The sequence below is a fragment of the Microtus pennsylvanicus genome, chromosome 1 (assembly GCF_037038515.1).
Source record: "Microtus pennsylvanicus isolate mMicPen1 chromosome 1, mMicPen1.hap1, whole genome shotgun sequence".
Taxonomy (NCBI): Eukaryota; Metazoa; Chordata; class Mammalia; order Rodentia; family Cricetidae; genus Microtus; species Microtus pennsylvanicus.
The window spans coordinates 28,438,808-28,463,420 of record NC_134579.1 but is presented as its reverse complement, the minus strand read 5'-3'; the positions used below and the strand labels follow the sequence as shown (position 1 = coordinate 28,463,420).

The 24,613-nt window shown below is 40.6% G+C and overlaps 1 protein-coding gene across 4 annotated transcripts in view; it reads left to right on the top strand.

Moving 5' to 3' along the window:
- The window catches only part of Scaf4 (SR-related CTD associated factor 4), a 56,382-nt gene extending 32,176 nt beyond the window's left edge, over positions 1-24,206 (top strand). The window contains exons 10-20 of one of the 4 annotated variants that reach the window (XM_075959456.1): positions 2,150-2,500; positions 2,878-2,963; positions 3,868-4,058; positions 4,848-4,948; positions 5,353-5,466; positions 7,341-7,497; positions 8,813-8,970; positions 9,565-9,724; positions 9,811-9,897; positions 10,120-10,245; positions 22,913-24,206. In XM_075959456.1, the coding sequence (XP_075815571.1) occupies positions 2,150-2,500; positions 2,878-2,963; positions 3,868-4,058; positions 4,848-4,948; positions 5,353-5,466; positions 7,341-7,497; positions 8,813-8,970; positions 9,565-9,724; positions 9,811-9,897; positions 10,120-10,245; positions 22,913-23,862 (2,481 nt within the window). In that variant the 3' untranslated portion in view covers positions 23,863-24,206. Of the gene's footprint in view, positions 1-2,149; positions 2,501-2,877; positions 2,964-3,867; positions 4,059-4,847; positions 4,949-5,352; positions 5,467-7,340; positions 7,498-8,812; positions 8,971-9,564; positions 9,725-9,810; positions 9,898-10,053; positions 10,246-22,912 lie in introns of all 4 variants that reach the window. The other 3 variants (XM_075959450.1, XM_075959461.1, XM_075959451.1) reach the window with 3 other exon arrangements.
- The last annotated feature ends 407 nt before the right edge of the window (positions 24,207-24,613 follow it).

Sequence of the window (24,613 nt, the reverse complement as noted above, 5' to 3'; positions counted from 1 at the left end):
AAATACTGAGATTCGCCTCATGTTTATTTCTCAAAGACTTTATATGCCCTGATCCAAAGAGGAGGGGGGAGGCAAGAGACTTCTTTACCAAGATGCAAAGAACAAAGTAATTAACTTTTCAGTACCCAAAGCATCAAATAACCACACCCTAGGTCAAAACATCCTGGTAGTAGCCACACCCTGGGTCAGACCGAAGGAGAGGAGACTAGGTCTGAACTCTCTGACCTTTAGTTAAGGGGAAATGGATCCGCTTTTGTGAGCTCCCACAATGTACAGGCATTTTTCTTGTCTTGAGTTTATGAATTCAAGATCTGTTTTTGGAGACCGGTTTGTACCTCTGAGCGTTGTGATTACTGTGTAATTTGCTAAGGAGAACTGCAGCCCCAGTGAAAGCTGTGGAATGGCAACTATTTTGAGTTGCTTTTTATCTTAATTACAAGTTTATAAACATGGTCATCTTATAATAATAGTTAAAATAGTTTAGTGACATTACAGTTCTGTTTTCTTTGCTGTACGTCTATTTCCTGTGTGCTCTGCTGTGGAGTACTTTAAGCATTGGTGTTGGTGATATAGACCATTGGTATTATGCAACAAAAACATATAGCACACTGGAGAGTTAACAGAAATTAGGGATTGGGTTATCGAATTTATTTTGCTAAATTCTGTAAGTTCACTTTGCTATGAATCTACATTAGGGGTGGAGTGGGGACTTTAAAGACATAGAGCCCACACCCACTACCTTATAATCATTTTAGGTAATCTATGGAATTTGTTTAATTTCTTCTTTTTTTTTTTTTTTTTTTTTAATACTACAGTGGTTTTTGTGCACAACTAGCTTTGGGAAACATTGCTTTATAGCCTGTGGGAAGGGTGCCTAGATACAGCCTTAAACTACTTGCAAATTTTCTTGTCTATTATTTCCAGATAATTCTTTTCATTCGAAGACATATAGTTGGTACTATGATTTTAATGGCTTATTTAGGAGGCCTGTTCAGATAATGAAGAAAACACATGACCATATTGCCAGATATTTTATTACACACATATTAGTACCAATTTCTGTTTGCTGGTTAGTTGTAACATCCCTGACAGTCCTGGAACTCACCCTGTAGGTCAGGCTGGCCTTGATCTCAGAGATCTGCCTGCCTCTGCCTCCTGAGTGCTGGGATTAAAGGTATGCGCCATCACTGCCCAGCTCTACCAACAATTTCATTCATTTATTTAGTGTGCAGTGTTCTGTCTATATGTTTGCAGGCCCGAAGAGGGTACGAGATCTCATTATAGATGGTTGTGAGCGACCATGTGGTTGCTGGGAATTGAACTCAGGACCTCAGGAAGAGCAGTCAGTGCTCTTAACCTCTGAGCCATCTCTCCAGCCCCTCTACCAACAATTTCTGAATTCTTACAGAAAGGTATTTTGGGACGTGATTAGTTGAGTACAGTCAGTTGGTGTTGGAATTGTACATGCAGAAACGTCAGCTTGTTCTTTGCTCTTATATTGTGAATTTTACTTGAAATTTTAAACAGCCTTTGGTAGACTTTTTTAAATTGCACACTTAGGAATGACATTAACACACAGTCCCAGCATTTGAGGTACTGAGACAGGAGAATTGTATGTTTCAGGCCAATCTGGGTTACACTGTAAGACCATTTAATTTGTTGTTTTGTTTTGAACTTGTTTCTTTGTAGTTCTGTCTGTCCTAGAATTCCATTTTAAACAAGCCTGGTCTTTAACATATGACACTCAGGTGTATACCATCATGCCTAGCAAACAAAATACTTTTTTTTTTCCAGGAATCTAGAAATTACAGCCATTTTTTTCTTCTGTTATAAAAACTTACTTACTGTTAAATAGTTGAAGGAAGATGATTTGTAATTGAGTACCTCTTTGGCTAAGGGCTAGCCTGTCACACTCCTACCTTGGGTAAATAAAACAGTATCTTGAATCACTGTTGAGTATTGTGAATCTTAGAACATGTCATCTATGTCATACTTGAATATGTAATAGTGGTTTCGAGAAAAGTTAGACATAGAGAAATTAAGTTGCTTTTCTTAATTAAAATTTAATGAAGTTTTATATAAACTAACTTCAAAATTACTTTAGGCTGCTGATACTTAAAATAGATTTAACTCTTTTTTAAAATGAAAGGTTCCACTTCCTCCTAATGGACAGATGCCAGGATTTGGGCTTCTCTCTGCACCTCCATTTCCTCCCATGCCACAGCCTGGAATGCCGCAGCCTGGGATGCCGCAGCCTGGGATGGCCCAGCCTGGGATGCCTCAGCCTGGGATGCCGCAACCTGGGATGCCGCAGCCTGGGATGGCCCAACCTGGGATGCCGCAGCCTGGGATGGCCCAACCTGGGATGCCGCAGCCTGGGATGGCTCAACCTGGGATGCCGCAGCCTGGAATTCCCCCCCCAGCGCCACCAGTACAACCAACTTTCCAACCTACTTTTCAGCCACAAAATGAACCCCTTTCACAAAAACCACATCAGCAGGTAATAGCTTTTGGGTTGATTTATATGCACATTCCTTCTTCTTTGTCTGCTGTTTTGATTTTTCAATATGTTGAAGATCTTTGGGCACTCGTTAACCCTTTGTTCTAAAGGTTGAGTGGAAGTCGCACGCCACAGTACTATCAACTGTGAGTGCTGAAGCTAGTGTGTGTAGGCGCTTCTGGTGTTCTGTTATAGTGTCGTTTGTACAGAGTAACTTCCCCTCGGTTTGCATACTGTCGAAAGGTTTGTTTTTCCCTCAGTGGTGGCTAGTTAGTAATTGGTCTGACTAGAAAATTAGTATTTCTAAGATTTTTGGCCTCTTGCCCTACGATTTCCAGATTTCTCATATTCTGATTTTTTTTTTTTTTTTTTTAAAGGAAATGGAAGTAGAACAGCCTTGTATCCCAGAGGTTAAGCGGCACGTGCCAGAGAGCAGAAAATCGAGATCTAGGTCAGCATCCAGGTAACTTACAGGAAAGCTGCAGCTGTGTGTCAGGAGATAGAAGAGTCAGTTGTACTGCTTTCTTTAGTTTTGTGTTGAGATAGATAGGGTCTCACTCAGCGTGTGTAGAGCAGGATGGTCTGTGGCCTTCAACTTCAAGCAATTCACCTACCTTGTCTTCTGTGTCCTGGGATTAAAGATATGTCCACCATGCCTAGTTTGAGGTTTTTCTGATATTCACAGTGTTAACCCTTGATCCATAAGCAGAAGACGTCAAAAGTAATGCTGTTTTTTATTGTTTTAGTCCCATCTTGGGTTTTAGTTATTTGGTAAAGTGCTTTCCTAGTATGCTTAAAGCCCTGGACTCCATCATTAGCACTTCACAATCTGGTGGTATATACCTATAATCCCAGCCTTTGGGCGTCAGAAGTTAGAGGCCAGCTTGGGATATATGAGACCCTGTCTCAAAAGACTCAAAAAAGTAAAAGTGTCTTCAGATCCAAAGCTCTTCTTCACCTACATTTCATCTGAGTTGATTTAGTGCCGGTGAGTATATGGTTTTGTAGGAGTTATATGTTCAGTGTTGCCAACAAACGTGGAAATGTCATAGTATTCACAGTTCAAGTGTGTTTTCAATTGCTAAAGAGAAGACATTTGTAGAAGAAGGTAATAGTAGCAGCTGTGTTTCCAGCCCTGAGGACTGGCTTCTTAATCATGCAGATGGAATTGTGGGCAATGTTCAACAGAGTACAGTCACAAGTGGTCTACCCATGTTTACTTGTGTTTGAATTATATCCATGCAGTCCCTGTTAACTGAGTTCTTGTAGAGTCAAACATTCACCTGGTGTGTTTCATTTTTCAACTTAATATGTGCATCTTTACCTTTTTTCTTTGTGCTTCCATCTCATTGATGAAAATGTATTAGGTCACCAAAAAGAAGAAGATCTAGATCTGGCTCTAGGTCTCGGAGATCCCGCCACCGACGTTCTCGGTCCCGGTCCAGGGACAGGCGCCGGCACTCACCTCGGTCTCGATCTCAAGAAAGACGGGATCGAGAAAAAGAGAGGGAACGGCGACAAAAAGGCCTCCCTCAGATCAAGTCAGAAACTGCAAGTGGTAAGTAATGAACCTTTCTGCACACTTACTTTGTCTTTTCATGGTGTGGGTTAAGATGTTTTATGACTGTTAGCAAAGCCATAAATGAAACTTTATCATTATGATTCAGTTTTATTCTGAATAGTGTTTCCTTATGTCTTCCTTGTGTACTGCATAGTCTTAGTGCTTCTTTATACAAGAAGGTGTCTTTCCACTGGCATAACTATATCCTTCTTTGGTAAAGATTTAGCCTTTTATAAATTACGTCAGCTTATGTTACCTCTTGATTTTCATTTTCGAATATGTATAGTGGAAATACTCTTTTTGTAAATCATTAACTATTACAATTTAATTCATAATAGTGATCAGTATTTACAATGAGACTCATACATAGGAAATACCATAAAAAAAAACTCAGGTTAGGAGTGGGTGCCTATACATGTTAATGGCTGGGTTGCTTGGCAATAGAGACTCAGGTTCAAGTCAAGAGTGACATCTTCACAGTGTACAAGAGCATTATCCAATAACATCCTGTTCTTTGCTGGCAGATAATGACAGGCAAGTTACTTAGGACCTGGGTTTTCATGAGCATTTTTAGGTCTAGTCACAAAGTAACCATTGTTTTTCCAATTTAATGTCCTGGTTAATTTCTAAGTATCTAATTTTCTAAACTCTTTTAAGTGTCTAAAATTTATAAATGGGTATTCCTATTTAAACTTTGACATTGTAATGTCACGTAGAAATGCCATGTAATGATGTGCTGTTCTGCTTGGGATAAAATGACTGCTCTCATCACTGATTTACTTTCAGTTTGTAGTACCACACTGTGGGTTGGACAGCTGGACAAAAGGACTACTCAGCAGGATGTTGCCAGTCTCTTAGAAGAGTTTGGTCCTATTGAATCAATTAATGTGAGTACTTACTGCCCTAAGGGTGCTGATTAAGATGCTCAGTTCTTGTTGAGACTCTTGCATAGGCTTGTAGGAGGCAGCTGCAGGCTGGGCTTCTCCTGCTCACTTTAACATTCTCTGTAGTTGCTTCTTGCACAGCCATGTTTAAGTTAAAATGTTTTTCTTGGAAATTATGTAACAGAATTTGCACAACTCAATTAAAACCAAATTGAATGAGTTTAACCCTCCAGGTCTGTCTTTGAGGGTGGGAGGGGGACACCCACCTTTGTTTGCACTCAGCAAGTGCTTGGCAAGACCTTGAGCTCTTGCGCACTGATGAGGGGGTCTACTGCTACTGGCTGGGGTCTGTGCCGGGGTCTTTGTTTTTGTCATTGCCTTGTGTAATGCTGAAATATTTTGGACAGATGATTCCTCCCAGAGGTTGTGCCTATATCGTAATGGTTCACAGGCAGGATGCATACCGTGCCCTGCAGAAACTGAGCCGGGGAAACTATAAAGTGAACCAGAAATCCATAAAGGTACATTTTTATCATTTATAAAAGGGTTTAATGCAGAATTATATGGAGTTTTGGGGGGATTTCTTTTAACTATAATTTTGCTGCTTGGAAATGGCCTGTGGCATAAAAGCCTCCTTAAAAAGGCGGGCGGTGGTGGCGCACGCCTTTAATCCCAGCACTTTAATCCCAGGCAGAGGCAGGTGGATCTCTGAGTTTGAGGCCAGCCTGATCTAGAAGAGCTAGTTCCAGGACAGGAACCACAAAGCTACAGAGAAACCCTGTCTCGAAAATCCTCCTAAAAGCAGTTGCACATTAGTTGACATACAGTTTTATGTGACAATTTCCTTAGTTTCTTTTTGATTAAGAAAGTTTTTTTTCATGCAGTGTATTCTAATCAAGCTTTCCTCTCCCAGATCCTACCCCACCCCCAATTCCATACCCTCTCTCTTTAAAAAACAAGCAACAACCCAAAGGGGAAGCACAGAAAACATCATACACTCCACAGATCCAGAATCCAAAACACACAAGCAAAAGATCAGTGAGACAGAAATGCCCAACAAAGCAGCTGAAGACCAAGTTCCCTCACCCCCACCCCCAAAAAATAAACCCAAACTTGTTTAGTGTTGTCATCCACTGCTGGGCGTGGGGCCTCCCCTGAAGTTACTATATCTGGGGAGACTCCCTTAGAAAAGGATTTTTCCTTTGTAAGAAGATTTCAATTGCAGATGACTTCTTGGTTAGAGGTGGGAGCCACATCTGCTTCCCTTTCTCAGTGCTGGCTTGAACTAGAGTCTCTAATATCCTTCCTTTTTCTCTTCCACATAGTTCCCTGAGCCTTGAGGGGTATTGATGAAGCTTCCCATTTAGGACTTCTGGGTCTCTGTGTTATCTCCCATCAATTGCAAGAAGCTTCTCTGGTGATGGCTGAGCAAGGCACTGATCTATGGATATACAAGAATACCATTAGGAGTCATTTTATTGTTAAGCTGATATAACTTTTTTTCCTTCGATTGTCAAGACAGGGTTTCTCTAACATTGGAGCCTATTCTGGAACTCCCTCTTGTAGACCAGGCTGGCCTTGAATTGACAGAGATCCCCCTGCCTCTTTCTCCCAGGTGCTGGAATTAAAGGTGTGCACTGCCACCACCTGGCGCTAACATAAAATTCTTAATAAGTTTTTTTTTCTTAATAATGTGCTAGAAATTTAACCAGGATCTTAATGTAGGCTAGATAAGCACTCTGTCACTGCCTCCGGCCAGCATATTTATGTTCTTGTGTCGTTTAGAAACAGGTCTCAGACTGGCCTTGAACTCAGCTCCTGATCCTCCATCTAAGTACTGGGATTACAGCATGCAATACCACATCTATCTAGCTTTAACTGGAGCTTTAAAGATAATATTTTCTAGTAAATTCTTTTATATAAAAACATGAATGTTCCACAACTTAAGGTTTGCCATCTCTCCGTTGAATTAGCTGGTAAAAATATCGACAGACATAAAGAAAAATACAAGCACACAAACAACCATCTCTGAGGGGTCCAATTCAGTGTTACCCTGTGTTAGCATCTTCGTCTACCCTGGTGTATACTGTAAAAAGATGTTGCCATATCTGTAGACCTTGAGTGGTCTACAGTGCAGTGGGCTTCTTCTTGATGAACTTTTTCTTTGTTGTATGCCGGCTCTGCTGGGTGTGAAGAGATTTCTATCGTGAGGCAAAATGAGAAGACAGAAGAGCCACTAACATATGTCAAGGAGTCTATAAGTGCTTACGGGGACAGCAGTCCAGGGTGCTCACTGCCTGCCCTGTTCAGATGAGTAGAGTGATGGGGATGTGAATTCTGAAGACTGCTGACCCACTTTTCTTTTCCTTTCTTTGTGTATTTTCACTGGTTATAGATTGCCTGGGCCTTAAACAAAGGAATAAAGGCAGATTATAAGCAGTATTGGGATGTTGAATTGGGTGTTACTTATGTTCCGTGGGACAAAGTCAAACCTGAGGAGCTGGAGAGTTTTTGTGAAGGAGGAATGTTGGACAGTGACACACTTAACCCAGGTAAAACAATGTTTAACTTCTTTCACAGTTCATGGTCATGTAACAAACAACTTTATTCTTTGCACTAGGAAGAATTTTGGGTGATCTTAAAGTTCCAGGTATAAGCTAGTCTCTTTACTGTTAATTGAAGATACAGTAACCTTTATCTGTCTAAGATGTTAGCAGGAGAAATACAGACCCTGGTTAAATCCTGACTGTTAGACTTAATAATTAGAACTTTGCATTAAAAATGGACTGCTTAGACTCCAGTTGCACATCAGTGGTATAGACTGAGAATCAGGAGATACCTGTAAAACCACAGAGCCCTTTGAGTACTAGAAGCATTTCAGGGTGCAGACACTGATTAGAGATGCTTACCAGTAAGATACAAGTGTTTAAAGCCCCACTTTGACCCCAGATATTTGTGGTGATGCTCAACTCTGTGTTATGTTTCAATTCATGTTTTATAATAGGTCTTTTGAGAAAGTTAAGCATCCCAAGAAAACACACATTCACACACATGTATTAGACCAAGAAGTTTGTTTGTGGATAGTAATATTATGAGTGCTGGGTTATTAGTAAGATTGTGGTGGAGATAATGGATGTTTAAGAAGTGTTAACTTGACAACCAGAAGGAGGGAAAGTGGTGTGATGATGCTAAGGTGCCCACCCCCTTGGATAATGCATGTTTTCATGTAGGAGGAGCTAGATTTCTCTTCAGGCAGATGAGCCTACCATGCCCCAGTTAAGCCCCAGAATGCTAAATGTTTTTTCTTGCCTAGAAGATGGTGGAAGGGTGTTGTAAGAAGGCTGCTAGCTTGTTTTCCCGGCTGCCCGGCAGCTCAGCCCCAAAATAACCACTCAGAAACTATATCAATTAAATCACTGCTTGGCCCATTAGCTCTAGCTTCTTAATTTAACCCGTATCCATTAACCTGCATCACCCGCTGCTCCATGGCTTCTCCCTGACTCCACCTTCTTCCTCCCAGCGTTCAGTTTAGTTTTCCCCACCTATCTAAGTTCTTCTCTGCTATAGGTTCAAAGCAGTTTCTTTATTCATTAATGGTAATCACAGCACACAAAGGGGAATCCCACACCAGAAGGGTGTCTTCAGTATTTTTTTAGTGTTAGGGAGAGACTGAAAAGACAGACATTAGAAGTGGATGTGTCTGGATCCATCCATTCTGCTTACATATTTCTGTTGTCAATTTGAATAATTACTGAAAATTAGTATAGGGATTTCTTTAATGAAGCTGTTATTTTCTAATTTTCAATGTTCATTTCTATATTTAAAGTTGTAAGTGAAAATGCTAAACGTTTCTTGTTACATTCATAGATTGGAAAGGCATCCCCAAGAAGTCTGAAAATGAAGTTGCTCAAAATGGAGGTGCAGAAGCCTCCCACACAGATCCAGTGTCACCTGTACCTAAGCCTTTGCCTGTGCCTGTCCCTCCTATTCCTGTTCCTGCACCTATAACAGTGCCCCCTCCACAGGTAGGGCTGTCAAGAACATGATTTAAAACTTTAAGGGTCTGAAAGGTTGCTTTTTAAATCTTACTGTTCTGTCTAAAAGTGAATACTAACTTTTCACATTTTGATATATCACCTCTATTTTTGAACAACTTTTTTCATGAATGTCAATAAAACAATTAATTTAGATTGCTTTACAAGTGTTATTTGGATGACTCAGTACCCTGACTTAGAGTGTCTTAGATATTGAAATCCAGAACCACTAGTAATTTGATTTGAACATTGTTTATCTTAGCCTGCTACATAAGTTGTCAGCTGTTCTTTCTTAGACTTGTATTTTCCAATTTTTAAACAATTCTGCCTTAGAATATTTTTAAATGTCTCCTATGCTGTCAGAACACCGGTAGAACCCAATGAAATGCAGTGTAAATGGTCAACTCACAGGAGAAAGCAGAGCTTAGATTTATAGCATTTAGGTAGGCACAGGTTACCTACCATCTTTTTAATCTAATAAATGTAGTGGTATAATAAAATTTTTAAAATACCTGCTTTTATTTTCTTGGTGCACATACACTGTATTTGAGAGTAGCTAGATATGTATTTGGCTTTTCTTTCCAGGTCCCACCTCATCAGCCGGGCCCTCCTGTAGTTGGTGCTCTCCAGCCACCTGCTTTCACACCTCCCTTAGGAATCCCCCCTCCAGGCTTTGGCCCTGGTGTTCCTCCTCCTCCACCACCATTTTTGCGCCCAGGATTCAACCCGATGCATTTACCACCAGGTACACTGACACAGCTGAGACTACCAACAGTTTGGGGCTCTTGATAAAATGAGCAGAAGGCATTGACCTGATTTCTCTTACCCTAGGTTTTCTTCCTCCTGGACCCCCACCTCCTATAACTCCACCAGTATCCATTCCTCCTCCTCACACTCCACCAATAAGCATCCCAAACTGTAAGCATGTCTTTCCTCTGTGTTGGCTTGATGTCTTGGAGTTGGGGTAGGAGGGAAAGTGAGCACATAGTAGGGTTTGTAGTCTGGTTAAAGGTTGTTGACCGGAAACATACCTCATTACTCAGCTTCACATGTCAATGTAATTATATTCCTTAGCTGCTATCGCTGGTATAAATGAAGACACTACAAAAGACTTATCTATTGGAAATCCCATTCCAACAGTGGTGTCTGGGGCTAGAGGAAACGCCGAGTCTGGTGACAGTGCGAAAATGTATGGCTCTGCTGTGCCACCTGCTGCACCCACGAATCTGCCTACCCCTCCTGTAACCCAGCCTGTTTCACTTCTTGGTAAGTTAATTATTTTTTTGTTGTTAGTTTTTTTTTGCCCCTTCAAGTTTGGCTTGGAAGATCTTAAATGGTTTGTGCAGTTCCACTTTACCAGGAGACATCTTCATGGGTGCCATTATGGCCCAGTTGTCTTCAGCAAAACATTTTCATCTGCACATGTTAATTTGATAAAAAAAAAACAATTAAAGTAATTTCTATGAAAGAAATGGTTATATGTTCTTAACATGATTCCAGACTTTCAGCTCTGAGAAGCTGGTTTCTCATATAATCTCTGTTCTTATTCTTCTAAAAATCCTGGAAATTTTTTTTTAATATATAGACTGGCAAGTCCATCATCTATGATAATCTTAACAGACTGGTGTTGTTTTCTGTGTGAGGGTTGTACAGTGAGATTAGAGCTGAGGCCATTCTCACCGGCTCCTGGGTTTCCTTCTGCTGGAGCTGCTCCTTCCCACAGCCGCATCGCTGCAGTCAAGGGAGGTACAGCCTGGAGGTTTCCCAGTTATCCTTGTGAGGGTGTACTCTAGTTTGCTTCAGTTACATTAAGTACATCAATAGTTTTTATGATAACCATCTTTTAAGTTAAAAGTTTGTATTTGAAGTGATATCACCAAGTATAGTTCATATTTGATTCTCCTAATGGGAAGTTAATGCTTCTGTATGGGTCCTTTTTATTTTCAGAGTGTATGTGTGTGCACATTTGCTTTCAGAATCTTGCTTTAGGAAAGACTCTTGCTGATCTGAGATGTAGGATTGTGGGACAGTGGTTTCAGGTAGAGCACTTCACTTTATACAAAAATCTTCTGGATTGAAGTTTTTACTTTGTACCCCATAAATAGTGAAAAATGCCAATTTCTTTTTAAGGTGAAGTTAGGACTGCTCTTTAGTGTACATAATGAATTTACTTTTAATTTCCTTAGTATACAGAGGAAGGACTGTTTGTTAGAGGAGAATTTGGGGAGATGAATTGTTTAATGAAGGGTTGGTTCAAAGCTTGCACTGTATGGGGATGGCATGGAAGGACACACCACTGGACTGGGAAATAAGGAAAAACATTGCCAGACCTCACTAGGTTACAGCTATTTTTTGTATCTCTAGTGTAGTTGCACAAGTATCTGATGTAGTTTTCTAATTGGCCCTTTCCTACACACCCTCTCCACCCGTGCACGTCTCTGCCTTGGAAGAGAATCTTGTCCAAGGGCCGTGGTTGTTAGGCTCCTTGAACTGTTACAAAATTGTGTGTATTTGTCATTTTCTTTGGACTTCATAACTTCACTGAATGAGTAGAAAGATTTCATGATCTGCAAGAGTTTGCTAGCTACTGCTTGTAAGTAGTCCTGTTTGGAGTGAGTACCTGCTTCTATTTATTTCTTACTATCACCCAACAGACACTTTAACCTTTGCAACCAACATGAAACAAGTGAAACAAATCAAGGTTAATTTGGCATGTACAACATTGCTGAGGAGCACTGAAGTGTTCTCATTACCTCACACACCTTTCTGTGTATTCACTCACAGGAGAGCTCACTGATTCCATAAGTGAGGTGGGATAGGGAAATGGGAGACTTTTAATGTGGGCTCTTTTAATTTTGGTTATCTTTGTCTATAACTTAGAAAATATAAATTGGAAAATGAAGGGTTATTCAAATCCTGGAAGGTTTAAAATTTGAATCAAAGTAAAAACAGAAACTTTTTATTAAAATCAATTCTTTAAACTAACATGAAATAGTCTAGTTCCAGTTAACAGAAGGAAACATCTGGAAACGTGCTGGGCCTTGTGGCACTGTGTTCCCAGAACTCGGGAGGCTGAGGTCCAAGGATCTTGAGTTGGATGCCAGCCTGAGCTACGTAGCAAGCCCCCGTCTCTGAGAAAGAAATCTTGAAAAAAAAAAAATGGTCACATAAATCTTGACCTTTCAGAGAAATGAGTTTTGGTTTTCTTATTAATACAAAGGTCTAATATGAAAATATTCTTGACCTGATTTTTACATTGTAGTAAAGCAAGCCCTTTGAAGAGGTGAATGGGTTTCTCCCCTGAGCTGCCATTGTACTCATTCCAAGGCTTCTGGCATGGTGGCCCTAGTCCCTCACAGTCCCACCCTTCCAGCATTCTTCTCTTGCCTTTAGTTGCCATCTCATACTGCCATCTGTCACAAGAGTCAAAAAGGAATCCGATCCCTGCAGTATTCCTTGGACATACCTGTCACCAGTAAATTTCAATAAGTTCTCACCCATACCTCTCTGCCTGCTTGAGAGGGTGAGCTTTTTTCAAGTGAGATGTTTTTCCTTTTTTGTTGTTGTTGTTGTTTTGTTTTTGTGTGTGTGCAAATAAAGGAGAATTTATACAAAAGAATCACAGTTCCACCACTTGGGAACGCAAGAATCACATTTATGGTATCACAGTGGACCGGGAGCTGGTTGCCGGTGTAATCCTCCTGTGGGAGCACGGAGACTAGGTGCTCCCTCTCTTATTGGTGCTCTAATGTGTACTGTAAGTCTGTAGAAGGAGATGCTGTGTTGACCAGAACACCTTAAACCTCTAGAGGCTAATGCTGAAGTCCCATTTCTTCGTCTGTAAAGGGGATACGATGGCATCGACACGCCAGGGTGTGGTGGTGATTCAGTGGCTAACATACAAAACTGCCACCTGGGAGGCATTTAGTGAACAGTGGGTGCTATCACAGGTAAGAAATGCCATAGGTGTGCTTAGGACATCTAGAAACAAGTGTTTATACTCCAGTCTGTGATGACACTGCTGAGCTCTGACTCATTATAAGCTCTGGTTTGCTCTCAAGGAGAAAGCAAGATTTCTGGAACAATAGTCTTTGTATAGTTGATTGTGCATTTGAAGGAAGATAAGACCAGATCACAAGCAATCAAATTCCATGTTTGACTTATTCAGAAAATATGTTAAATCATAGCAGCATTTTACTTAATAGCACAACTCAGTATTGAAGGTCTCTACATAGTAGATACCAAATAGTTTTCTTGCAGTGTGTCGGTATTTTTGAAGCAACACAAGCCTGTCAAATGTTAACCCGATCAAAATTTCACACTGAGGACTAGTTGTAATGGGAAGGAAGACAGTGAAGTGCCTGGTGCTGCTGTTGATTTCTGTCATCAGATTTGAGTTTAGGTGTTAGTTTGAAGGTAACTTTACTGTTTCTAGAGCTGAGCTGAGGTGCACACCTCCCCCCTCAGTAAATTGAATTTGGAAGAACATAAGCTTCCATCATATTTTTAAAAATACTTTGATTCTTTGAATAATGCTCATCATTTGAAAATAATAAACGACTAGGCATACAACAAGTATTGGTTATTATTTGATTTTAAAGAACACTATGTTTAGTTAGCATCTCATGGGCCAAAGTAGCTGAAATCAGTAGTGGTTTTGTCAAACCTAAAGATGACATCTACAGTTGTCAGTCATCTCGGAGAGAAGATGGTGGCAATTCAGTTCATCCTTTTGATTGTATGAGCATTTATGTTTGCCTTTCAAATCCGTTGTATGATGTATTGCTAATATTATGTACAGCGTATTTATTAAAAAGTTAATTGTAAATGTAAAGTTTGGGTTACTTTGGTGTTCCAAACAATAAAAAAGTACACAAAAAATTGTTTGTTTGTGTTACCTATCTGTCCTGTGTTACAAGGATATCCAGAGTATGCTTCAGACACAAACTGCCAGGTGGCGTGAATTCCTCTGTGGGAAGTGAAGCCACTTCCTGATACATGCACGCACTTGTTAATTCTCAATACGAAGCGATTGTCACCTCACCTTCCCTGCTTTTGTCACACTACTGCAGATGGTGAAGTTTGTAAATAAAATTTGACTTCTGAGAATAATCTTACAAATGGGGGTTACTTTTTCTCTGCTCTAAGTCACAGTGTTTTTGAAGCCAAACTCACATGTTGATGGCCCATTAGTGGAGTTGTTGGTCCGTGGGTTGATACCCTTGAGTCTCTACCTAGCTGCAGCAGGCATTTAAACTGATCTCGGACTAGGGCACCGCAAGAAAAATTGAAAATTAAACTGTTTAGTAAATTATACTAAAATGTTTTGATTTTTATATCATTAAGTTAGGAGCCCTAAAATGTGCCTAGAAGTCTTCCCTACATTTTGCTGATTGTTTCAACATGGGTATTTGATTTCTGATGGTTTAGCTTCGGATTTCTCTGCTCAGTCATTGTCTTTAAGTTTATAATTTTTATAGCTAGTAATTTAAACAGCATTTAAATTAGAACATTACAGCACCTTTCTGCTAGTTGCATACTATCTATAATATTAAACAGCAATAGAAAATTAGAGGAATTACATTTTTTCTTTTTTTTTTTGAGAGTAATGCCTGATTTATAAAAACAGTGCATTTTGATACTTTTATACTGAACTTTTGTATGGTTACATTAAATTACAAGCTGGAAGGATATACCAGAAGGCCTCTTGACATTGTCTTCTAAGAGTGTTCTTTTCAGAGCATTAAACGTACCTAAATTGGTGTTCTAAACACTAATATGTTGTTCCTCTAGTCACTAGTATCACATAGAAATGACTTTGAAATATTCCTCACAGTGCCTTCAGCATAATATATACAATATTATTCAGTGGATGGACTGGATAAGGCAAAAATAATGGTTAAATCTGTAGCAGAAATTTGCCTAGGATATGAATTTATGCACGAATATAATATGTTATCACAAAAGGTGAAGCTCTTACAGAGAACACGAGGAAAATAGTGTGTGAAACTGCCAAGGGCTTGCACATTGTCTCCATGTCTCCTGAAGCTGTCACTAGGAAGTCCAAGGTTTGTTCACTAGCCTGAAGAGAACCTGTCATCTTGTTTCTAAGGGATATTTTTTGAAGAGTAGGAGGGCATAAACTTGGGAATCTAGATAGGTTTTGATAGACACAGATATTACTGTGAAGAGTTTCAGGTAAGACTTGTCTGGCTAACACTAAAAGAGTGTCTACAGAAAATTATGTTGAATAATAGAAGCTAACTCTATATATCAAGTTTACTAGCCAGTAGTGTAATTTTCCATTAAAATCATAGCTGTGTCTATTGGTTGACATAAAGTAGTTAGCAAGTAGCACATAAATGATTTTAAAAAGTAGTTATAAATGGTGCAGACTAATAGCTATACAAAGTCTATTGTCTATTTACACAAAATATTTTGTGTAAAACAAAAAGATCCAAGCCGTCTTTAAAAAATGACTGTCTGATCAGATTTCATTTAAAATTCTTGAGTCCATATATGGTATGACTTTTGACAAGACATCTCAGTATACCTTCTTCCTTAGCTTAAAAAGTCTCCCATTTCTCCGAAAGATTTCTGGTGACATGTTAAGGTCCCGTTTGTAACAGTAAATGGAATGTGCTTTCTCTTAATCTTGACAATGACCTTTAGCTTCCAACATGGTCCACTGTGAACATTGTCTGGGAGTGTTCTCAAGGTAAATGTTCATAAATATCATGAATTGGTGAGTCTAGGAGGGAGGAAACCCAAATGTTGGTTGTATTGTTGTGTCAGGGTTTTGAAGGTAGGATATCAAAAACAAAATGCCTTTTGTTGGTTGATTGATTAAATAAGTACTTTGTATATTTGCCTACAGATAAGGCATTGGTTGAGAAGTTAAGGGTTGTTGTTAGTGAGCTGGAGGGATATGTAGTTCAGTACACTTGACTCGTGTGTACTAGTTCCTTGGTTAGATTCCCAGCAGTACACATAAAAATGAAATGAGTGGCCGATAGATGTTTTCCTCGGGTGTAAGAACCCTTCCCCATGGAAAATACTACAGTGACCATTCTCTCGGTCAAATTAGAAAACAAGTAGCAGTCAATTTCAATTAAGAAAAAACTTAAAAAGTGACGTAGTTTTCAAAGTTCAGGATCTCCCAGGTTTGTTACGTTGAAAAGATTCTCACCATTTTGGGACCCATAGCCTCTGCTCTCATCGGCGGTATCTTGATGAGATTGTTCATCACCTCTGCGACCACCATTCAAGTGTCAGTGTTACTTCTGGGTCTGTGTCTACTGAGAACCTACTCCATATCGAGTATCCCTTCAGGTGCTAAAGATAGCAGAATGAACAAAATGAGATCTGTCTCTCTGGTGTTTATTCCTTTGGATAAAAAGTAAACTAATATTATCACATGGAGTCATCCAATGAAGAGAGAAGAAAAGTAGAGGTGGTGTGTTAGGGGTGAAGACATTGAAGATATTGAAATGTGCCATTTGTTATCAGTAAGATGGCCAGAGTGGGCATTTGGAGGAAGTAACATTGAGAAAGAAAACCAAGTAGAGGAGAGAGGAAAATAAGCCACGTAAGTACTGAGATTTGGCATTTCGGGCACACCAACAAAAGAGAGAACCTGGACTAAGAAGCAACTTTACCTGGAGGAGCCACGAGGAACTGGTAGAGCTGGAACAGAGCAATCTCAGGCTGACAGATGAGTGTAGGGGAGTTGTGGGAGTCAGGGCATGCAGAGCGAAGTAGTGCTAGGTTTTAAGACAGGCCTTTTTTTGAGGAACAGTCTGGGAGCTGATACAGTAGTTTGTCATCGAATGCATTTTAAAGGTAGGCCATTCAGGACTGCCCACTTTTTAAGTATGTGCTATTAAAAGCATCAAATTCGTACACTTGTCACATGTACATGAGCAGTTGGTGCTATGACTTTCATTCTTGAGATGCACAAATCTCAGGGGTGCTGGCTATTTTGGAGTGTGAGGGTCATATTTACGTGCTCTGTTTTAATTTTGTCCAGGTGCAAGTACCAAGTACACTGGAAAAATTATAAAGGGGAACACTCACACACCATTAGATTAGGATAATATTTAATGTCACAGAGGCCTGTGAGTTTCAGAAACAGTTGGTATATAGACATAGCCCTAGAATCCTTAAAACATTTCACAGTTAAGACTAAGATGCCGGCGCTAAAGGACATAGACCGTACGTGGCAGGATCTCTAAGGAATTGGTGCACATTAATGAGTTGCTGGAGAAGCAAAGGGAGGAAAAAGCTCCCAGGGTCTCATGGCAACAGATGATGGAATTAAAGTCATGGTAACCTGCATTGGGAGCCTGGCATTTAGCCACTCATGTACTGTTTTATCCAGCAGAGGGTAGAGAAGGTGTAGCCAGTGGACTAGAAGAAGTAATCTGGAGGCCATGCAAGGGCAAAGGGTGAAAAGATAAGCTCCCAAGTGCCATCACTGTTGGCTAAAAAAAAAAAAAAAAAAAAAAAAAGTCTTGGTATGGTGGCTCATGGCTGTAATCCCCAAACCCAGCAAGTAGGAGAAGCAGAAGAATCCTAAATTGGAAGCCAGCCTGGAGCATGTAACAAGCTGTCTCAAAACTAAGTGCTGAGTCTTGGCAGCAGGCCTTAACAAAACGAAGGCTCTTACTGACTTGAGAAAAGTTCACTGAAATGAAAGATTTGTAATCCTGATGTAGGGACAGGAGAGAATGGCGGTGAAGAAATATATATATAGACATGATTTTTTTTTTAAACCCTGGGGAGAGTTGTTTTATAGGGACAAATGGTAGGTGAATGCTGAAAGGTGGAAGAGAAAGAAAGTGAGTTTCTTCATTTTTATTCCTAAATAGTGGGTGGTTCTGGAGAAGCTAGTCAGAGAGAGAACCGAAGGGTAGCTTAGAGAGGTGAGAGTGGGGCCAGCATGGCGCAGAGCAAGGGGCTTTGATGTTGCGCAGGCATAAAACTGACACGGGGCAAGTAGGCTTTGGAGGTTTCAGGGTCAGGTGGGAAAGTAACAGAAGATGGTTTTGCAAAAAAAAAAAAAAAGGTACAATAAAACAAAATGGTATGTTCATACAATGGAAGAATATTTGGTATTAAGTACTTGTTCGTGCTACAAAACTTGGATGAGCCTTGGAAAAATGCCAAGTGGAAGGAGCCACTCACAAAGGACTACGTATTGTATGACATTGTATGATTTCTTTTTTTTTCTTTTTCTTTTGAAAACGCTGGTTAATAGACAAATTCACAGAATAAAAAAATAGCTGGGTGGACTGGGGGAGATGATTCATAGAGCAGGCTTTCTTCTAAGGATAATGAAAGTATTCTGAAAGCACAAAGGCCATTGGCTTGAGGTTTTTTTATGAGCACATTTAGAATGTCGAAAAGTTAACCACAAAGCAAACCAGCTATACCTAGTAGACTAAGGAGAAGCATTAACCTATGAAATAGATGCCCTAGATATGGGACTGTGAATTGACTGGGGAAATGGAGAGTTGCTGATGAGAGAAAAAATGTGTTCTGTATTTAAGAGTTTAATTTCTTGAGTCAGTTTGCTTGGGCTTGGGGTGGGAAAGACTTGACTTCCATGCTTAGGCCCAAATTTAAATTAGTATTGGGGGTGAAGGCATAGCTGTGTGAGGTCCTGTGATCAGTCTCCAGTGTCACAAATTTTTAAAAAATACCAGTGTTGGGAATTTTCTAGGAATCTATGATGGGAGGGAATCAAGGACTAATAGGAAGGAGATAATTGAGGAAGTCTCAGAGAGGATCCTGGGCAGGGTGGTTGGGATTTGGATTGAGTGATAGTTGTTAGTGACGAAGCTTTCATTACCTGCTAGAGGTGAGGCAGTGACCGCAATGGAATAGAAGGCCAGGTTAGCCAAGTAGAGATTGAGGGACAGATTCTAGGCCATGTACACTTGGTGCTTCTGGTCCTCACCTCTGCACATGGGAGGTCCGTCTGTTCTTTAAAGATCCATTTATGTTTTATGCCCTCTGTGGGACTCCGCTGAAAGCCCTTGTGTGTGTGTGTTTATATGTATCCTTTTCACATCAGGTGTTGAGGACAACCTCCTAACATCTGTCCCTTAGTCACCATGGTGGTGCTGTCTCTGTAATTTAATCGTGAAGCAGCCATTTTGGGGATCATTAGGAAATTGGTTAGTTTGCTGGTGTGTTAAGTTAAACAGACTTAGGTGTAATTGTGTTTGTTGTCCCACCAACACCACTTTATCCCACATTGCTGTAGAACCCTGGCTAGTCTGGAGCCCAGCATCCTTATGCCTCCACAGTCTGAGGCAGGCATTTCAATGTTTTATTTCCAACCTGCTCCCAAGCTTTGTTTACTAAGAATTTGTGAGTGTGATGTGTTAGCTCCCCAGGTCTGAGCTTTTTGTTTAATATTGGCCAATATTAATGCTGTGACTCTGCTCTGCCTGCTGAGCCCTATGTATTAGTATGAGTAAGCTCATACTAATCTACCTATTAGGGTCTGGGCGGCCAGAAAACGAACGAGCAGCCTCCAGACAATGCCTATGTGTATACATGACTTACTGCCTACACATCCAGCAAGGTAGTCTGTTAAAATAGGACATTTCTTATTAATCTCCTAAAATTGTTTTCTGCATTCTTCATCTTGCATTGACACCTTTATTCATGCAGAGATCTGTGTTTCTTAATTCCAGAACTCAGTCCTGCCCACTAGCTGCCATCAGTCTGTCTCCTACTTTTGTTCCTGTCTTTTGTCCTTCTTGGGGGGTAAGAACCTAATAGTCTGGCCCTCTTTGCTTTTTGTATACCACTTACCAGAAAGTTTTCAAAACCAACGGGATCATCCTCTGCTCATGATCCCTCTTTGGTTTCCTCCATTAAATAGGCAAAGACCAGATTCTTTATTATGGCATTCAAGGCCCCTACATTGCCTTGGCTGACCCAGGCAGCTTCATAAGCCTTGTCTATGGGTAGGGTCTCCTTCCTTTGCATCAGAGGTTGTCTGTCTCACGGGAGTACTGAGCTGTTGTGAAAGCTCCCAACCCCCTCCCCTCTATTACACTCTCTCCTACCCATACTGGTTTTGTATTTTTTTCTGCCTCTCCTTCAGACTCAATCCAGGCCTCTTCTGTGATTCCTATTCAGGTCTGCATTTTTGGTTAGCCCAACCCTCTCTGTGCCATCTGTAGCAATTGAAATTAAAAGGAAGATTACGTTTTAATCCTCAAGTGAGTTAATAGTAAAGTTTTGGTTTATTTGTTTTTTAATTTATAACTAGCTATTCTAGATAAACCTAATTAAACATAATTATGGCCAGCATATCTTTTTTACTTTACAAATCTGTATTGCACTGGTGTGTAATGCCAGCCTAGATTCCCTAGCAAAAGTTAACATTACCTGTGTGCCTACTAAAAGATTCACTGTATACATTTTAATTATATCCTTTATTACAGAAGCAGTACAGTTTTGCTGTTTTGCAAAAACAGCAAAAGGAGCTGCAGTTAAAGGGGTAGGGAGCTGAGTTTACCCAGTATCTGAGGGCCAGTGGTGTATGTGATCTATAAATGTTACTTCTTCCCTGTACCCCGTGAGGACAGCCTTTCTGACACATCTTCCCAGCTGATAGAATGAAAAGGATTTGGTTGTTTACTATTTAGAACAAATACCAAATAGAAAGATCCATGTGTAGAAAGGAGATTTGGGCAGGTGTTTTGTGTCCTTTTTAAGTGTACTTTATGGGAGGTTTAAATACATGATTACTGCAGATTGGCCCAGTTTATTCCTGAATCTTCAAATCCACCCTATTAAAGACTTACAAGTGGTCCTAGGGATAGTCACTTACATTTAATAAAGACTCTCATTTTATCCTCTGTGATAGGGAGTTGGCCTTACATCTTCCATCCACTGTCTGCTTGGCATGAGATCTAACTTTGATTTCTCAGACTTGTCTGACTACTTAGAGCATTTTGAGATTGTCCCCATGCGCCTATAGATGAGCACGGGAAGATGCCACAGCAACCTAACAGCATGCATTGGTTCTCTTAGTCCTTGAGAACAAACTTTTTCTAATAACTGTACTGCAAGCACTAGCTGTGTTTGCCACTTCAGTATTTTAGTCTTAGTCTAGTCGATAGTCTGTATTATTTTTATTGTCTATGATTTTCTGGTGGCATTCTGAAAGTCTTTGCCAAATTTACCCATTTTACAGGGCTTCTCAATTTACAACCTTACATTGGGAGTGTCATTGGCCTAAAATTCTTCTCAGCTACTAAACTTTGACTTTAAATTATAATTGATATTGGAAGAACATGGATTTAAAATACTCTGCTTGCTTGGTGGTGGTGGCACACGCCTTTAATCCCAGTACTCAGGAAGCGGAAGCAGGCAGGCAGATCTCTGAGGCCAGCATGGTATACAGAGCAGCAAGTTCCAGGACTGGCTCCAAAGCTACTGGGAGACCCTGTCTTGAAAAACAAAAAACAACAACAAAATGGAAATGTTGTGCTTAGTCCTGTTTGTTTAGTCACTAAACAAAATGTGTCTATTGATAGTATCTGCAGTTACCTCAGCAGGCACTGAGCTCTGTCATACTTTAAGTGACAGGTACATGTCAAAAGTAACTCCAAGCATGGTGATCCACCATCTTTAATTCCAGCACTGGGGAGGCAGAGATAGGCAGATCTCTTCAGTTTGAGGTCAACCTGGTCTACAGAGCAGCAAGTTCCAGGACAGCCAGGGTCACATAGTAAAAAACCCTGTCTTGAAAAAAACAAAAAATAAACAAAAGGCAACTCCTGAGTAGATCATGTTTGTGTACTAGAGGACTTTGTTGTTATGTAAACATGTGGCTGGGTTAAAATAGTGTAAGCTGGTGTTCATACATTGCGTGGGCTCGTGCATGGGTCACAGCTGAAGTAGGAGTTTTGGTTCCTTGGTAGTACTGGTGCATACAGAAAACAGAGGCCCTTGCAGGGCTTGCTAGTTTTCTACAATATTGACTCAAGTTACACACCTGAAATTAACAGTGTATTTCTGTCATAAAGGCACTTATGACCACTGTCAGCTGATGGTCATAATTCCAGTCTTCCTCACAGACTTTGGTACATGGGCAGATGAGTGACTGCTACCTCTTATTATCTGGAGCCTTTTCTAACAGCTTTTTGATCATAGTGGCTTTTGCTCTTTGTATTTGAAAAGAAATAGATGTGATATCTGTTTATCAGGACCAAAAGAAATCCTTGTTTTTCCCTCCTCCTGTAAATGCTGGGTTGAACTTACATAATTACAGGGCCAGGATGGTCTCCCCTACAGACCAGAAACAGGCAGCGAGCTAGTGACTAACCAGCATCAGCATCGTCAGTCTTGCTGCCTTTGGGAGAAGAGTAGAGGGTATATGGCCAAGGATCAATTCCAGCCCTCGTGTTGACCTAGTAGATGACACTTTCAGCAGGGCCTAGAAAAAAAATGAAAAATAAGCTTTATGTGCATATGGATCTTTATCATAGGTCCTAGAATGATGGTGGATACTGCATCGTAACTACACAGCGTAGTCTAACAGAGTGGACACATTAAGACATGGGATCAGGTTGTACACTTTGAGAGAACACATCCCACTGTCTTGACATGCTGGCAGTGAATATAGACTTTTATCTCGTTGAGACTCAGGACTGTTAGATGTCACAACTTCTGAGGGAAGACTGACAAGAACTACAATACTACAATTTCCTCGTTCAGCATTTCTTGTCCTCTGCCTGAATTGGGTACCCAAACAGTGAGTCTACCATTGCTGACCTTGGTTATCACTAATGTGAGGTTAGTTCAGCATGAATTCAGAGCGAAACCAATTCAGGACTAAATGGTGTTTTTCTTTACACAGGAGACAGCTAAAAATAGTTATATTTTTGTTTGTGTTATCTTTCAGGCACTCAAGGAGTTGCACCTGGTCCTGTAATTGGGCTCCAGGCACCATCTTCTGGTCTTCTTGGTGCCAGACCTGGCATGATCCCACTCCAGCGCCCCCCAGGGATGCCTCCACCTCACTTGCAGCGGTTTCCTATGATGCCACCTCGCCCCATGCCACCGCACATGATGCACAGAGGTCCGCCTCCAGGACCAGGGGGCTTTGCTATGCCCCCACCTCATGGAATGAAAGGGCCCTTTCCACCACATGGCCCTTTCGTTAGGCCTGGTGGAATGCCAGGGCTTGGGGGCCCAGGCCCAGGCCCGGGAGGACCAGAAGATAGAGATGGAAGGCAGCAACAGCCGCAGCAACAACAACAGCAGCAGCAGCCGCAGCAGCCGCAGCCACCACAACAGTCACAGCCACAGCAGCCACCACCGTCACAGCAGCCAGCACCAGCTCAGCAGCAGCCACAGCAGTTTAGAAATGATAACAGGCAGCAGTTCAATTCAGGTAGAGACCAAGAAAGGTTTGGAAGAAGATCTTTTGGAAATAGGGTGGAAAATGACCGGGAACGTTATGGCAACCGTAATGATGATAGAGATAATAGTAACCGTGAAAGGAGAGAGTGGGGAAGAAGGAGCCCTGACCGGGACAGACACAGAGACTTGGAAGAGAGAAATAGGCGCTCTAGTGGGCATCGGGACCGAGACAGGGATTCTAGAGACAGAGAGTCTCGTAGAGAGAAGGAAGAGAATCGAAAAGAGAAGCATGAGCTCACAGACAGGGCAGGTGGTAGCAAAGCCAGTGAACCTCCCCTTAGCCAAGTGGGAAACGTAGACACTGTTTCAGAACTTGATAAGGGGGAGGCCATGGCCACAGTGGTAAAACCTGAAGAGTCACCTGCTGAGGCTACCTCATCCGTTGAACCCGAGAAGGATTCTGGCTCAGCAGCAGAGGCTCCTCGCTAGAGACTGGATATGACAGAATGTGACGGTGACACTTGGGTGTAGAGCTGAGGTGTACAGATGCTGTATAATATTTGCTCCTGCTACATCACCCCACAGTAGTTGATGGGGACTGTAAGCAATTTGATTGCTTCCCTTCTATTTAAAAATAGCCACAAAATAACAAAAAATACTGAAAATATATTACCCTTTTTTGCTGTAACTTTTTAAAAGTTTTGGCTTTTAAAAGTTTACAAATCCTAATTAGAAGTGCTCTCTATTTTTTTTTTTTTAATTTAAGACAAGGTAACGGTGAAAGCTCCTCAAACAATAGGGATGTTTTTAATAAACTCTATTTTCGTAACAAACTTTAATGTGTGCTATTCTTCATACACTGCATTAAGGTGGAAAAGGATGTTAACCATCTAAGTTTGAGCTGTTGATGATGTATTGGAGTCTAGACTTTTTGGGGAAAAGGACACTTACATGAATTCTATTTTAATATTTTGATCATAATTTGATTATAAGGTAAAAATTAGTGAGCTTAACGTTAAACTAAGAAACCTGTGTCCTTTTTTCTCGTTGGCTTTGTGGTAATGTTACCATAATTAATTTGTAAAGATTTGCTAAGAGAAATAATTGGATTCCCAACATTACACATGACACTACAAATTACCTGATTGCCTGGGCTTCACTTAACTTAGAAAGTTGAGTGTGTTGTTTATAATCATTCTGTTCAAATTGCTAAGGTGTAAAACAAGGTCAAGGTTAATGT